Source organism: Cygnus olor, chromosome 10 (assembly GCF_009769625.2).
Source record: "Cygnus olor isolate bCygOlo1 chromosome 10, bCygOlo1.pri.v2, whole genome shotgun sequence".
Taxonomy (NCBI): domain Eukaryota; kingdom Metazoa; phylum Chordata; class Aves; order Anseriformes; family Anatidae; genus Cygnus; species Cygnus olor.
Genome location: NC_049178.1, coordinates 20,735,388 through 20,752,005, shown reverse-complemented (window position 1 = coordinate 20,752,005; position 16,618 = coordinate 20,735,388). Strand labels below are relative to the sequence as shown.

General features: G+C 52.0%; 1 protein-coding gene across 7 annotated transcripts in view; it reads right to left on the bottom strand.

The window, feature by feature from the left end:
* Positions 1 to 13,648: 13,648 nt before the first annotated feature.
* Positions 13,649 to 16,618, bottom strand: part of ITPR1 (inositol 1,4,5-trisphosphate receptor type 1) — a 169,406-nt gene continuing 166,436 nt past the window's right edge. For all 7 annotated transcript variants that reach the window (XM_040569062.1, XM_040569063.1, XM_040569064.1 and 4 more), the window contains one exon: positions 13,649 to 14,205. In XM_040569062.1, coding sequence (XP_040424996.1) covers positions 14,119 to 14,205 — 87 coding nt within the window. In that variant the 3' untranslated portion in view covers positions 13,649 to 14,118. The remainder of the gene's footprint in view (positions 14,206 to 16,618) is intronic.

Here is a 16,618-nt window from a genome sequence, read left to right as displayed (position 1 = left end):
CTAACGAGGTTTCTAATTCATGCCCAAAGATAAGTCAACTTAATTTTGCACAGGCATCTCCGAACCTTTCAGTTCTTGATTTCGCAACCACAGAAATGGTCGTTTGTCAGTGTTTCCCTGTGGTAATTATCCGGGGCTTCACTGTGCCAGATGCTGTACGCAGGCGGGGAAAATAAAAGAGTGGTGCTGAGAGGGACCCGGAGAGGCGGGCGGACAGCGGGCACAGCCAGGTGAGGGAGGCTGCGCTGGGTTTGTTAAGTTGTGCTGGGTCTGGCAGGAGGACGGCGGGGTGCCCCGGGCACCTCCCCGCGCAGCTCCTCACACCGGCGGGCAGCGCGGAGCAGCCCACGTTTGGCTATAGGTAAGAACCCCACAGACACTTCCAGCCATCCCTGCAGGTCCCAGAGCAGAACGCTGTGCACCGGCTGGCCACGTCCTCAGGGCTCCCGATGCAAAACTGACAGAATTTATTAAAAAAAAATAATAATCAAAGGTGGCGGGGGGGTGGCGCTAATTCCCATCAGCGTGCAACCCCGCGGGGGGACGAATCGACTTGGGCACACGGTGAGGGCTTTTAGCGCCGGGGGGCAGCCCCGAGGCGAGGCCCAGCAGCCCGGCACGGCTCTGCCCGGCTCGGCCAGGGCATGGCAGGGCAGGGGCAGGGCCCGGGCCTCGCGGCGCCGCCTGCGGGGCGTGCCGAGCCGAGCCGAGCCGAGCCGAGCCGTGCCGGGCCGTGCCGGGCCATGCGGAGGGGAACGTGAGCGGGGAGGGAAGGGGAAGGAGGAGGCGGCGCCGCGCGGCGCCCCCGCCGGCCCCGGCCCCTCGCGGCCCGGCTGGCGGCTGGCGGCTGCGGCGGGGCCGGGCCGGGCCGGGCCGGGCGGGCGGCCAGGGCGCGTCAGGGCCGGGCGGGCGGCCAGGGCCTCCCCCGCGGGCAGGGCCGCACCGCCCGTGTCCGCCGGCCTTCCTGCCGCCGCTGCCGCCCGGCCCGGCCCGGCCCGATGGCGGCTGGCAGCCGCCGCCGCGGGGGTTTCCAGGCTGCTCCCTCCGGCCGGCAGCGACGTGCCTTGGCAGGGCGGCGCGGCTGGGAATGCGGCGGCTCCGCGGCGAGGGGGGGGCCGGGCCCGGATCTCCCTGCCGCCGGCCCTCCGTCCTCCTCCCTTCCCTGCCTCCTTCCCTCCGTCCCTGCCCCGCTGTCTCGTCCGTCAGCCGGCTCTCTGCACACCCGGCTCCCTTTAGACCCGGGCACGGGGCCGGTGAAAACCCCGGGCCGAGTTCTGGCTTAGCGCGGGGGATAAAAATAAGTAATAAACCAACGTATGACAGCTGGACCGGGCTGAATAGTGCTGCTGAGTTTGTGTGTGCTTTCTGTTTATGAAACAACATTCTTATGCCAGGATGTGGTTAGCCTTTGTAGCGAGGGATCGCAAACAGATTTCAGATGACCTCTGGTGAGCAGGCTGCTTTGTGTTTAAATAAAGTAATAATAATAAAAAAAAAACAACAATCCCATTATCAGGCAGGTAGCACTGCTTCGCAGCACGCTGCAGCCCTGGAGCCCGCTGCAGGTTCTCCTATGAGCTGAGCTTCCTGCATTCGTTTTAGGATAAAATAAAACATCTTCAGAATTTTATTTTTTAAACCATGGAATCATCAGAAGTGCACAGAGGAGGAAATGTCACACTGCAGCTCCGCTAAGCCAGCCTGGGCGTCCAGGTAACCACCTGTGAACGTGCATCGTGTGCTGAGCACCGGCACGGCTTTAATTTTTGAGTACAATCGTGGCAAGGGTGTTATTTTAGAGATGTTGAGCTCACCTTTTGCTAAGCACGTTCCCCGTAGATTTCAGGAGCTGCGGCAGGCATTTAAAATAGAAGAACATGTGAGACCTTGTTCTTTCCAAAAGGCCTAAGCATGCACTTGCATAATATTCAAATGTTATGCCTGTAATTACACTGAGTTTTACTTTTCACACTAAAAAAAAAAAAAGTTGCGTTAGAACTCCACTTTTCAGAAACTAACATCCTTGCTTTTTAACATTTTGTAGCTAATTACTTAACTTTTTTAACTTGTTTGTGAAAAAACCTGCTCGTTAGGCCATTATCTTTTAGCTTACTGTGTATCAGCGCAGAACTGCATTTGCCCGAGTGTCTGCTGATCCGCTTGGCTCAGGGCTGGGCAGAGATGTGATTTTCCAGACAGTCCTTACATCGTGAGGGCAGGGTTTATGCGTCTGCAGCTAGTGGCAGATTTATTGCCACAGCGTTATGACCAATGTGCCAATGTCCATTAGTTGCATTCGGCGCTGGTCAGAAGTTATTTAGCCCCAGCTGATAGGCTTGGTTCAGCAGAAATCCGTAACTTAGCACCTTTGCTCCATCCATGTCTTGTTTCCTTTAGGAAAGAAACCTTTCATGGTGTTTGATTCAGTGCCCCCAAATCTGCTGTAGGTCTTGTATTTCTTCAATAAAATGGTGCAGAAAAGTTGTCCCATCTCTTAGTATCTTAAAATATGCTTGGTGTTTAAGTTGTGCTTTATGTAAACATCCTTTGAGAGGGACTATGCATAGTGAAAGCATGTGAAATGATTTCTCTTTAAAACAGTGTAACGTAATTCAAATGTGCTCGTGCTTGTTCCAGTAATAAGGGAAAGGACAATGATTATTAACAAGAATCAAATGGGGGGGACAAAAACAACACAACAACAAAAATAAAACCAGCACACTCATTTTTTAAGTCAAACGTCCAGGTTGTGCCAGGCTGGGGGGGAAGATTTTTCTGCCATTTCAGTATTTTCACACGACTGAGACATCAAGGGATTTTGAAGAAACTGCCACTGCCTTTTCCCCTCAAAATAACCACCAGAGTATTAAAGCCTAGGTTTGCATGGGCAGGCGTCTCTTGCCAGATCAGTAAATGAAGAACCTCGCGGGGCTTGGTCTTTGAGTTCCTGCTTATGCCCTGCATGTCCTGTCTGAGCAGTACGACCTTGTGGGGTTGGCCAGTTCCCGAATCTGCTGCGCAGTATTGCCCTGCTCCGTGCAAAACAACCTCTCATCCGGCCTCCTCCTAAGTGAATGCAGAAGTGAGTGGAGCTGGTGGAGCTGCACTCGTTTTGGTTCTTTTCCTTGGTACTTGGTAACTTACATTTAGGAAAAGTACTTTTGGAGATTTTGTAAGGTAAATGTCTGATCTGAAAATGGAAGTTTTAAAGCTTTCTTTTAAAATGTTTCAACAAGCGGTTGCCATACGTACCAATGACTTTTCTCAATGCTTGCACGTTTGTTGTGCCAATTCTTCTATTTAATGGCCGCTTTTTATAGTAAACACATTTTCTGGGTCTAGAATCGGCTGTCCCCGCAGGGTGGCTCGCCTGCGAGGAAGGAAGGCAGAGCGGCACGCCTGTGCTCAGGCTCGTGCACAGAAGGTCAGCACCAGCCTCCGTGCGGGTAACCCAGCGTTCCCTACCAAAGGAGTGACTAATAACGAACAATGCTAGATGACAGAACAAAACAGACGTGCTGCACAAGAACGTGAAACTTCTCTAGAGCTGTTAGCAGCTGAAAAGCATTTTTAGAAGACAAACAGATGCAAAAAAAGTGGATCGGTTGTGCATCTTTGTGTTCAGCAGGAAACTCTTGCAGTCATGCAAGACAGCCCCAAATACCACTGGTGCCGGTGCACAGGTGATGGGTATGTGCAGAAACACGGCAGAGGTCTACACCCACCGTCCAAAGCAAGGAATCTCCCTTACCACCAAAACGTGCAGAAAAGAAATTGGTAGTAGAGGAATGTGGGAGAAGGTCAAAGAAGGTGTAGAAAATATTTGCCCGTTTCCTATATAAATAGCTTTTGTGCAGCTGGTGCAAAGTGCCAGGCAAATTAACATTGCCGAGTTAACGGCTGGAGTGGGGAAAAAAAAAAAAAACAGTTGAGTTAAAATGTGAGCTGCAAACCAATACGAGCATCCCTGGGCACGTTCTGCGGCTGCATCTTAATGTCTGTTAGGAGGAAAAACACGAGCATTCAAATTAAGGCCTGGAGTAATAGTCGTAGTAGAGCTTGTATTCAGCCGATCGGGGGACTTTTGGTTGTTTCCTATCTGTTTTTCAGTAACGTGTCTGGTGGTTCTAAAATGAGTGGTATTTATCTGACCCGGGAGTCAGAGACATTACCTCATTGTCACGGGGTCGGTGGCAATTAGCCGGCGCAGCCCGGCCGAGCGGTGCCACTGGGTACAGCAGCCTGCGCCGGCCTTAACCTTTACGGTCACCGCTGCGGCACGGGGACAGCCCGCAGCACGGCCCCGCCACAGCGGGGAGAGGGCAGGAGGGGCCCTCTCCTTTCACAGCGCTTCCCTGAGGGCTTGGGCACGCTCATCGGCGTATGCGTTGGGAGACCGTGATGTATTTGTTTAGGCAGGACTCTCGGGTTAATGATTTAAATTATTTCTATCTCGATTTTGAGTTAAAAGCGAAGCTCGTTCCAAGGACCACCTAGTAATGGTGTAACGCAGTGTAAATACAGTAATTTATGCACACTGGTCATCTTGTGGTTACAGTAAACACGCCGGACGAAGGTCCGCGGGCGGGCCAGCAGCTGTGCGCAGCGGGGACAGGCAGCCCACGGACGGGGCGCTGCGCGGTGCCTGCTGCCGGCCTGCCTTGGGGCACCGGGCTCAGCACCACAGCTGACCTGTGTGCTTGAGTGCGTCTGTAACTGCAAGCAGGTGCTTTTCCTTTCTGGAGGTGGCAACCTTACATTTCTCTTCTGCTAATATAGGGTCACGCGTTATGCACGCTTCCCATTCACAAACGAGAGGCTTGAATCACAGGTCTACCCCAGGCAAGCCAAAATGCGATAACTCAGAATTTGAGAGCAATTTATTTTCAGATAGCGTGTTTAATATTCACCCCAAATGAGACAACTGAGCTGCCAGATGAAGGACTTTGGTCGTCGGCTTCCCACTGTTATTCATTGTTGACTGAAAGGGTTTGTCAGGTGGGTGGGTAGGATGCTGCGGGAATGCACGCAATAGGAGCTCTGCCTCATCGTGGCACGCTGCCAGAAGGGCTTTCCTCCTCCGTGTTGTCACTGGTCCCTCTGATTCATCCTGTCTGCCCGGCTTGCTCTTGCACGATTTAATGCACCACCTCTGCTTTTTTGGTTCAGGAAAGCTTAATGTTCTGCCTATTTATTTTTCCAGTTTAAAAAATCTGGTTTTGGCATAGGCTGAGATAACCCTGCTTTCCCAAAGAGTGCAGCTGGGAGAGGCTGGGGGTAGCACTGCAGGTATTTTACAGGCAGGTAACCTTCCCTTTTGCGGGGTTGCCCATAAATAGGGTGAGGATATGGGTAGGGAGTAAGGCTTCTCCCTGCTGTCCTGCCAGGCTGAGTACTAGATCCACAGAAAGTCTGAGCTAGGGACTAGTCTCACAAAAGGTCTGAAAGCAAAAATCTGAGAGTTTCAGTTCTCACCGTGTTGTCACCCACTCAAGCCACAAAATTGGGGTCTGGGCTTCCCAGGCGGGGAACGGGAGGAGAAGGGTGGCTGCACAGCGCAGCCACGAAGGTAGCGAGTGCATGAAAGCTCTGGGTACCGAGGCATCCCTGAGACTGGCGCGCCTGCCTTCCCCTGGCACGTGTCCTGCTTTGGACCATCTGACACTCTTTTCCCCCGGGTGAGATCGGCTGGCACACTGCTCTGCGCTACTGAAACCACTGCCCATGCCTGCCCCAGGCTATGGTAACTATATTTAATCCATATTCACTCAAACAGCAACTGCACGCAGGTCCGCTCCCTGTCCCATCTCTGGGAACACGCCCGCTCACGCGGGCAGGGGCTTGGGTGCGTGCAAGTTGCGGGGCCCTGGGTGTTGTTGAAGCACAGATTGCCCGGGTAGGGCCATGAACAGGAACTGAGGAGCTGGGACAGCAGGCAGGTGTCTAGGAGCAGGTCTCAGGCACAGTCCGGCGGTGCTTTTTGGTGGACGGAGAGGGTGACGCAGGCGCTGGGTCTCAGTCAGCACCGGGAGCCTGGCACGGGGCCTGCATGTGCTCACACCCCCGTGCTTCACACACTTCAGGAAAGCTGCGTATTTCCCACATGGCTTGCCCTCGGTGCGTGCCCGCACTCCTGGGATCTCACCAGCCCCTGCTGGGGCCTGCCGAGCTCTTTCGCAGCCACCCCGGTGCCCCGCACCTGCCGGTCACGCTTCAGAGAGGGCCGGCGGCGCGCAGCAAGGAGGAGGGCCCGGGGCGCACAGCAAGCACGAAGGCCCGGCGGCCATTTGTGGGTGGCAGCAGCCGAGGAGCCATGAGGCTGTCCTGCCCGGTGTGGCCTGCCATGCCGCCACCCTGCCCGGGTGCCCTCACGCCGCTGGCGCCCTGCAGAGCATCAGCAGCAGGCCATGAGGGAAGCCGGGAGCGGCCTGGCGGCACCGACATCAAAGGCGCTGCGAGGAACCTGCACTTCCAACTCTCTTCCCAGCATTTACATGGAGCAGGCTTTGGATGTCGTTTCCTGGTATTCCTCCCACTTCCTAATTCCAGGAAAAAGAAGAGCAGGCTCCTGTTGGCAGCCACAGACGCACGCCGTCGGGAGCAGGCTCAGGGCAGGCCCACCCGCAGCGTTTCCCTGCGGACAATCCGCCCCTGTCTGGCCGTGCCCACGGGAGGGTTTTGTTTGCTCTCGTCCTCGCTCTGCCAGACACAGAGCAGCTGAAGGCTCTGGGGCGTCTTCAGGACGAGTCTGGAGCTTTGAGGCTCTGCATTTTGGGTTTAGATAACCCAAGCCTCTTGTCAGCTCTAGATCTAAGTGAACACAATCCAGATCACTCTGTGCAAGTCTCCTAAGCCCTAGGGATGACCTTTCGTACTTGAACGAGATTCAGTGGCTGCGAAAATTCAAACTGGAGACAAGCAGTGCGGTTCAGGCAGTTAGTCACTGGGATGTATTGCCGAAGTCCACACTAAAGCTGCGGTCACGGGGACAGGTTCTTGGTGAAAACGAGGGGCAGATTATCCACCAGTTATGGGGCCGGAGATGGGAACCACTGGGAGATAGTCTGTGGTCTGGATCCTGCAGGTAGCTGTGCTAGTGGATTGTAATGGTTCTGCTGGTTCACGAATAATGAATCATCCTGGGATTAAATTGCCGTGAAGATTCCCATGGCGTGTAAATAGAGGCCAACTGCAAATTTTAACTACTGTCAGGTATGCTAGCACTGAGGGGATACAATTTTCTCACTGCAATTTAATTGCATACTACATTGCTCCTATCATTCATAAGTAAAACTTTCTTACAGACGTAACAGATTGTGTTTCCATCTCTGTTGTGTAAAAACAGTATTACGGACACAAGTGAAATGGAAATCATAACATGCCATCTTCACTATTTTAAGAGTCGTATTGAAACACATGGAACGGATACGAAATTCCACTCTCTGCTGCCTTCAGATTCAGCGCTCTGTGTATTTACTTAGTGCTAGGGATGGAAAGTGAAAACAAAATTATCATCTGAAAAAGCACCAGTAAACAGGCTTCGATTCTAGCCTTTCCCTTAGGACTGAGTACCATTTCCAGGCAAAGGAAGTGCTCTGTGCAAGTGAGAGCTGCAAAGTCATTCCGAAATGAGACAACAGAGAGAAAGGAAAAAAAAAAAGGAAGAAAAGGATGGAGTGCCAGGGTGAGAACAGACAGCAGAGCAGGAATAATGGGCGAGAGAAAGCTGCGAGATGAATCTGAAGGATGATAGCTCTTGTGGACGAAAAGGCTGACTTGAAATAAGTCTGGCTGTTCCTGCTCCGTGTGCTCCTGGGGAAGCACCTGGCCTAAGGCAATTTATCCAGCTGTCAGCTTGTTTTCACACAGACAATGAATGCATCCTGGGATTGTGACTTCAGCTAGGCACAGGATGGTTTTCCCATCTCGTGATTATTTTTGAAATTTCAGAAATTTTTGCTGTGTTGCACTGGGACAAACCACTTCCATCTTTCCCACGGAGAAGCGAGCGCGGGAAGGAGCAGCTCCAGCTGCGAGTGGAGCCGAGCTGCAGCAGCGGCTTTGAGCAGTGTCACAGCCGGGGCACCGCGCTCCAGGCGCTGCCACTGCGCTCTCGCGACACGCAACAAAAGCGCAGCAGGCTTTGTGGATCCTCCTACGGCAGCTGAGGTCTAAATTGATCGGTGTTCTCTGTTTTCTTTCTGCAAACTATCCTAGTTGCAGTTCCAATTGCATCTGTATTCAGACTTCCCCAGAGTTACCTTGATTTGGTAGAGTTGATTTTTTTTTTTTTAATTTTCCATTCCAGCCTTATACAATTTCATTTCCAGGTGTCCCACTCACACATGTAACTACAGTAGAGAAGCGTCCCAAAAACTCGTGAGAGCATGCCAGAAGTAGGCTAGCTGGTCTAATACGGCTACTTGGCATGGCACCTCCTGTGCACGTATCATAGTTGAATTTCTATATGACTAAGCATGCTGGTTGTGGTGTTTGATGGCATCTTCAGAGCATTGCTCCATATTTGTCTTTCCTTCCTCGGTTATCTCAGTTAGTTCTAAACTCTGTCAAAAAAAAAAAAAAAAAAAGTGGGTTCCTGTGCTGACAAGACTTAACTCTGCTGGCTGGCAGTAAGGTTATGAAGCTCACAGTGTAGCCGAGTACTGGAAAGATATTTGTCACTGCAGATTTTGCTTGTCATATGCAGAGATGACATGCAGATCTCCCCTTTGACAGATTGATAGTCATTCCGAGATGCATCCACCCACAAAAACCACAGACATGCTGCTTTACTCAAATCTTTACTTTAACCACTACTTTGTGATGCAAAACTGGTGGAGTTTTTGGTACTTTTTGTTAAAAATGAAATCTTTATAGGGGTTTTCCAGCATCCTTGCTAGTTACTAAAAACAAATTGACATTAGCCTACTGGATGGGACAACTCAGTTTACTTGTGGGTGGTTTTGACATTCATCAAATTAACATGTTTAGTCTGAAAGAAGGTTGGAAAGGTAGTAAATAAAAAAATGGACACACAAATACTGCCTCTCCCCCGGAGGTATCATTTATCCCTCGGTTAAAGTGCCAGCCTCGCACTGGCGGAGTGTTGATACCGATTTGACTCCAAATACCAACATCTTCCACCGACCAAGTTCAAAGTTGAACACGGGTCACGCCGTTTACTGCGTTAAGCGTAAAGGTCGCACTCCGCACCGGTGAGAGGCAGGAAATTTGCCTTTCAAGACCGAACGCCCGTCAGAGCCCAGGAGAGCACGGCCACATCGGCTCCGAAGCAGGAGGTCCCCGATGAGAACACAAAGCCCCCCCGGTGAGCTGCTGGTGGGGTTACAGCTCTGTCGTGCCCCGTCCCGCAGCAGCTGCTCGGTGCGGTCTGGGTTCGGACACTCGTGCATTGCTGCACTTCCCGAGCACCGCTGTAACGCTGCGCGTTGGGCGGCCCCAGAGCGGCCTGCCGAAGGGGCCTGCAGCGGCACACAGAACACACACGGCAACGTCTTCAGATGCTTATGTTGAAAACGTAAAAGGGAAAGTACTCCAAATAAGTTTCTCTTGTTCAGAAATACAATAGGCAATTTAAAAAAACCTATTAAGCATGTGTGTAGGAGCATTTCCCATTCTGGGAGACAAGTTGAATTGTTATAGGGAGCTATATTATGACTTTCCCGACAAAGTATCAATCAGGACTCCATTATGTAACGAGGTATCCATCACACGCGCCCCATCGCGAGTCCCTGCCGCGAGCACCGAGACTGTAATCCAGGCTCCTTTGTCCTGCCCTGTGCCAATTTGCTGCAAAATTGAGGACAAGGCGAGGATTTGCCATTGTAGCCGTCTCGGGGCCAGGGTGCTAGGGCTGTGCTTTCTGAGCAGTTATTTGCATCGCCTTGATTAGCATGTCACCCGCTTCATTAGCAACGAAAATTCTCATCCACAGATTCAGCCATTCATGCAAATTGAAAAATACACGGAGATCCTTCCCCTCGAGGACTTTCCATTATTAGAAAAATTGGTAGATTCTTTTTGTTCCTTCCTCTTTGGAAGGTCACTTTCATTTTCACCTCAGAATGAAAGTTCTTGTTTAAGACGAAGTAATTGTATTCCCAAACTTTCAGATACAGCAGTCCTGCTTTAAAAAAAATCAGATTCCAAGCTAAGCAATCACAGATGCCTGCAAGACCGGTGGAAACGCCCAAGTTTTAACCTAATCCTTAAACTGCCACCTGGAAGTGTCACGGCATCGTTAGTTTTATTGGAGGTCAGGGAAGTGTTTTCAGTCACAAAGTTCTCCACCGTGAGGGACCCAAACCTCCTGGGCTCTCAGCTGGGCAGTTTCTACCCCTCACATCCCCCGCAGACGTGGTTGCATCCTCTCGGATAATACTCGGGAAATCTTGCTTCCTCTCCCACTCCCCGTTTCCGAGACCACGCAATTCCAGTTCCTCACAAGTCACCTCGTCCCGCATCTCAAAATCCTTCCTGCTTTCCTCCCGCCCCCCTCTGCCGTGTCCACGCCACTCTCCTGAAGGTGCGACCCAACTAAAGGCCCTCCAGGAGGGGTCCTGGGGGTAGCAGCTGGAGCGGAGCGGGGCCCACGTGTCTGGCCAGGAGCCACCTTGGCTCCCATGCTCCCAGGTGGCCCCCGGCCCCCGCAGCCCTCCTCCTTCTGCGTAGCCAGCCCCGGGGTGCCCGGTTCCCCTTCCTCTCCTCCGGCAGACCGCTGACACGCACGGCTGTGGGCTGAGGGGAAAGCACGGGGGCAGGGAGGAGCCGCTCCTCCTGGCCACCATGGAACCGGGGGTTTGATCAAGAGAAGGTCGGCTCCTGCGCACACACCTCTGGCTGCGGTCGGCAGCGCCGGTTCTGTTCCTTGAAGTAATGTGCCGATATTTGGAGCTATTCCACCAAGTGAGCGGTGCTCACCCATCTCACCGTTTGTGGAGGTTTCCCCGAGCAGGATGACAGCTCATTTCTGACGTTTCTGAGAAAAACTACTACAAAATCTGCAGAGGTGGCCAGCGGGAACCTCGTACCGCATCCCATGGCGCCTCAAGGGACTCGGCCTCTGAGGTCCTGGCAGCAAAGGCCCATGTAAAGAGCACATGGGTGTCATTAGAGTCTAGTCTTAGGTTTTGAAGATTTTTTTTTCACTTTAAAGGCCACAAATTGTGAATAAACGTTTTTGTAGTTTCAACAGACAATCAGCTTTTGGGGACAAGAACCCCTACAAGGCGGCAGTCCAATTGCTCCCCGAGGCAGCTCTGCTGGAGCTCCGTCACCAGGTGCCCCGAGGTGCCAGCCCTCAGCCCTGAACCAAAACCCTACACAGGCAAGAACCCCAAAATCTGTGGGGTCATGAGCGCCGTACGCTGGGGGCTTTGTCCACTCCCCCCCTCTGCTGTCACAGCCACGGCCGCAGCGGTCGCGCATCCCAGGTGATCCAGGCTGGAGAGAAAAGTCAAAAAGCCTTGGAAGCCAAACGGAGCAAGAAGAGAAAAGTACAACGTGATGGGAATAGGCAAAATTTTGTCATAAAAATGGATTTCCAGAAGTGAGTGCTACGCTTGTTGGTGGAGGGCAGGCAGAAGACAGCAGCCCTCCTCTGCCGACCAGAACCGCCGCCAGGCCGGGACGCGGGACCAGCCCCAGGCCCCGGCACGCAGCCCCCTGCCCGCTGCCGCCAGGGGGGCTTCGCTTCGCTGCAGGCACCCGGCTGCAGCTGGAGCTCGGGGGAAAAAGCTTTTTGCATCTCACCGCATCTCCTGGGAAATGACAACCACCCGTGAAAACAGCAGGTTTTACACAGCTGGTTGTCGCACGGATCACTGCACAGACTGAGGTCTGCGCCTCTCGCTGAAGCGCCTGCTATTTTTGCCTTTTTAAGGCAAAGATGAAGCAAGGCTGCACGTCCGTGCCCCACACGAGGCTCATGCCTGCTGGAGGCTCTCCTGCCTCCCGCCCGCGAGTGCGGAGCCTCCTCCCTCTCACCTGAATTGTGGGAAACACCAGGAAGCCTGACAGTGCTGCGTGTGTGTGTTTATCCCCGGATGGCACGAAGGGAAGAAGTGAGTCAGATGCATGTCTCTACTGTTCAGAGAAAATGAAATCCTCCTCCCTTTATTGCACAACCCCTGATAGCAGTTGCATCTGTCACGTTCCCTGTGCATGCACCTTGCTGGAAGCCAGCGGCTGCAGAGGAGAAGGCAACGTTTACTGGGATACGTATGGAAATGATGTGTGATGAAGTAGTCACAGAATCACCAGCAGATCTCTGGCTCGGAGGCTGCAGGTCAGGATTCCCCTCCTCTGTGGGATGCGTTTGGTTGGTGTTTTGCGATGACCTGTGGCAGGGAGACGCGCCCTTTTCAGACAGTTGTGTTCGCTTACCAGATTAAAGATGATTAATGGTACCAGGTGGTTCCTGCTACATCTTCATCAAACAGACAGTCAGCAGCGCTCCTGCACACACCGTGGAACTGGAGCCCTTTTTTTTTTTCCCCTCAGCTGGAGGATGCCATGCCCAAAATATCAGCAGTCCAAGTCTGAAGTGTCAGAAACTGGAGAGCGTTCCCGTGAGGCCGCTGGGGCGGCAGTGCCCCTCTGCCGGAGGAGGGATGACTTGGCTCTGCGATTTCCAGACCCACCTCTGCCCCCAGAGCTGGGCACGGACGAGCGCGATCCTTGCCTGCAAGGCCCCTTCGGAGCAGCTTCCAGGGCGCCTGGGCAAGCGTGAGACCAAGCAGAGCCACCCCCAGCCCTGAGGGGGGACAAACCACCAGCAGCCTGTGACCACGTAGTATTTTGCATCATTTATTTAAATACCTATATTATGCATTTACAAATTTTCATAGCTCTGTTTGTAGCTTTTTTCTTTTTTTTTTTTTTGTTGACAGTATTGCAGAGAAGTTAGCTTTTGTAAAATGAGGTCCATGTATAAAACTATGCAACAGATTGAAGAAAAAAAAGAAGTTCCTCTCATACTTTCTAGAATCAGAAACCAAAGAAAGTGACCAAATGGAGGGGGAGAGAGAAAGAAAGGGGTGGGACAAAACAACCTCACAACGAGTGGCTCTCTCACGAGTATTACATATGTCAGTGCTCAGCTACAGTCCTAGCGGGATAGTTCACGTTTCAGGTGGTGCAATGCCTGTTTGCTGAAGCTTTAGCAGGCACAGAGGTCTCTAACGAAAAAACAAAAGGAAAGGATCCTACACTGAGGAATGCAAAGCCTGGACAGCCTCGTTATAGGTCTCAGGTGTCATGGCACAAAATGCCTGTAAGAGACTGCACCGACTCACCAGTAGTGCATACTCATCCTAAACTTCATTTTGCATAAAAAGTTCCCTTTAAGAAATCTTAGCATTTAAAAAAAATTGGTATCTGAGCTCTTCTAGCCTCAGTACTTTGAAGAAATCACTTGAAAAAATACCTCCCGTTTTCCTCCTCTGGAAGCTTCAAAGTAAGGTTTTGGTTTAATTGATATCAATTTAACAGCTCGTGGGTTCCCAGCGTTATCTCTGGGAGGAAGAGGCAACAGATATGGCATTGCAAGATATTTACACACATGGTACAAAAATGTCCAAGGGTATGAAAAATCACCAGTAACACAATTTTGCAGCAGCCTCATTTACACCTGTAATTTTATACCATTTATTACATTGTACTAACACACCAGATTCAAAGATGTGCACTCCCTTTAGGACATCCAGGAGTTACAAATATATTGTGATTGCATAATTCATATTGCACAATTGTATAAAAACATAAATACTAGCTATTCTATTTTTTTTTTAAATACAAAATACATGTCACATAGTCAAATATTCTTTTCAAGTGCAATTCAGGTGCTCTCTTTAGTCCTTCCAATAAAAAGGCAATTTTGATAGTTTTGGCACAAGTTTGCCCTCCTTCGTGTGCCAACAGTTCTAATTACAATACGTATGCCCAAAACTTTATATAGTAGCAGTCATATACATACAGTATAAAAACAGGGTATTTACAGAATGAACTAAACATACACAGAAGCAGCCTCAGTGGTTGGATCTGAACTCGTTTAGCATTATTCACGTCGTTGCGAGAGGGAGAAGTGACCCTTCTGACTTACGCTGGTTGCTGTGGGTTCACATTCATGGGAGGAGGGTGTCCTAGGAGACCGATGCGCTGTTTCTGCTTCCTCTGTTCGGTCATCTGGAAAATTAAAAAGTTTGCTCATTAGGCCTAGACGCTTCCTGTGCGTCAGCACGCAGAGCGCCCCAGCGCCGCGCTCTGTGGGCAGGGTTTAGGCTGAAATCCGCTTTCTGCAAATAACGCTCTCCTGCCCGCTCTGCCAGCCAAGCGCCAGCGGGCGGAAAAGGTGACTCCGAACCCACCCGGGAGATCTCGGGGATATCCGCGACCCGCTGCTGTCACCGCCTCGAAGCTCGCAGAGGGTCACACGTGTCCCAGACCCTGTGTTTTACACACCTGAACACGTGTCCCAGACCCTGCGTTTCAGAGGCAGCGAGTGCTCAGGTGTGAGCCCGGCGTGGGAAAAGGACTTGGTCGCAACAGGCAGCTCCGGGCAGCCTCCGAAAGCTCCTCGGCGTACCACAGGCCGTGCAGCACCGCGCACACCGCTAGGCTCGGCACCTAAACGGGCTGGGTGCGTATAATTACGCTCACTTATTCACTAGGGAAAGGACTGAAATCTGACATTCATCCTGAAACCATAATTAAACTCGATTACAGCCTGGTGCCTTGCTCAACGCCTGACCAAAGGGGAGGCAGAACTGTTATTTTCTGTTACTTTTTAAGAAAAATTACCACACTCTCACAAGGCTAGGTCACACCTCGCGTTCTCTGTCACATACTTTTGGAAGTCTACTTTCACAGAAAGCTCCCGAGGCTTCGCAGCAGTAGGCGAGTGGAAGAGAGGGGTCTCTGCAGGCGCGCTGCTCTCCTGCCGGGCCAGCTGGGACTTCTCCTCCAACATAACCCACAAGTTGGCAGCGCAAGGAGGCAACGAGGCCTCCGTTTTAAAGGTGCCTGTTTACATTAATTAGTTTCACTGAGCAAACCAAGAGCCGTGATTTCACACAGAGTGATTCAGAGGACACGTGAAGTACAAACAGGAAAGGACGGGGAGCGAGCAGTGTAACGGGCCTGCACGAGGCAGCTTTCGTGTTCTGTGAAATCCCAAAGAGATGGCGTGCTCTGACACAGGCGTGCTTAGAAGGAGCCAGCCCTGCCTTTTGGAAACAGGAACACGAACGCAATGCCCATGCAGAACGTTATTCATCCTGCAAAATGCACAGCTCTTGTCCAGGAGGCATGGGGCTGCACGACGGGGCAGTTCCCATCCCTACCCCACCGATGTGGAGAGCGAGCCTGCTGTGAAGGCTCGGCAGCCACAGCGACCTGTGCCCGGGGCCTGGAAAACAACAGGAGCCGCGCACGCTTGGCAGGGGAGCTGCCAGCTGCCGGGGGGGCCACGAGCAGGCGAGCAATGCCGAAAGGATGAAACAACAAAACCAAACCACGGGGCGCGCAGTTCAGCCGAGTCCAGCTGGACTCCCTGATAACCGCGTGTGATTACGTAGGTGCGCTCTGCCTAGGTCCAAAGGTTACCTGTGAGTTGGAATCGACTCCAGCGCCGCGAGCACCGCATGTGCCAGCTGCGTGGGCAGGACACCGACCGCACACGCACAACGTGCCACGCAGCCTGCAGCGCTCGCCTCCCCTGCTGCGTGCCCGGCACCTGCGCGGGCAGGGTCGGGACGGGGGCAAGGCCCGGCTCCGAAGACGCCGACGTCTCCTGCGGTGCCTCACTTACTGAGATAGGAAGCGTTGGGAAGGACTACTGAAGGATTGCAGCTAAGGCCCTGCTGCTGCAGACAGTTGTGCTGTGAGCTGTTTGCACAGAAGACCATCGAGATTTTACCGGCTCTCGGTGCGTTACTCCCGTTTCAGAGAGCCGGCACGCTGCACTTCGGCTTTAAACACTCTCTGCGGAAACCTAACGGGCTTGGACAGCGAATGAATGAGAGGTTTGCCCTTTATTTGATTGCAAGAAAATAAATACAAATAGAAGTTCCCTGAGCTAGTTCCTTTTCCTGGAGACAGTTCCTCACCGGGAGGAGGGACGCACCAGTTTTGTCACATAATTGGAGCATCCTGCAACCAAAGCAGGGTTCTCTCACTAACGGTACTTAGGGGAATTCCTAAAAGCTATCACAACATTAATGAAGCTGGTTTCCTCTCTTGCTTTTACAGTCAAATAGCTCTTTAAAAGCTAAATCCTTCATTCTTATTTTCACAAAGAGCAAGAAGGTTTTTTTAGTGCTTGGGCAGCCAAGAGCTGCAAGCTTTAGAAATAAATGCGTTCATCCAAAGCTGGCTTCAGTCGATGGAAAGACTCCTGTTGACTGCAGACCACTTTGAGTCAGACCCTTCAACAGGAAGACGTAAGACACATGTTTCAAGATAATTGTTTCCAGGCAAAAGAGCAAAAACGCTACCCAGCAAGTATTAGAGCCCAGACAAAAGAGCAACTGCCTCTATCCTCTGCCCTCAAAACCAACTGGAGCATGGGGGTCCGTGGCACGGTGTCTGAAAACTAATT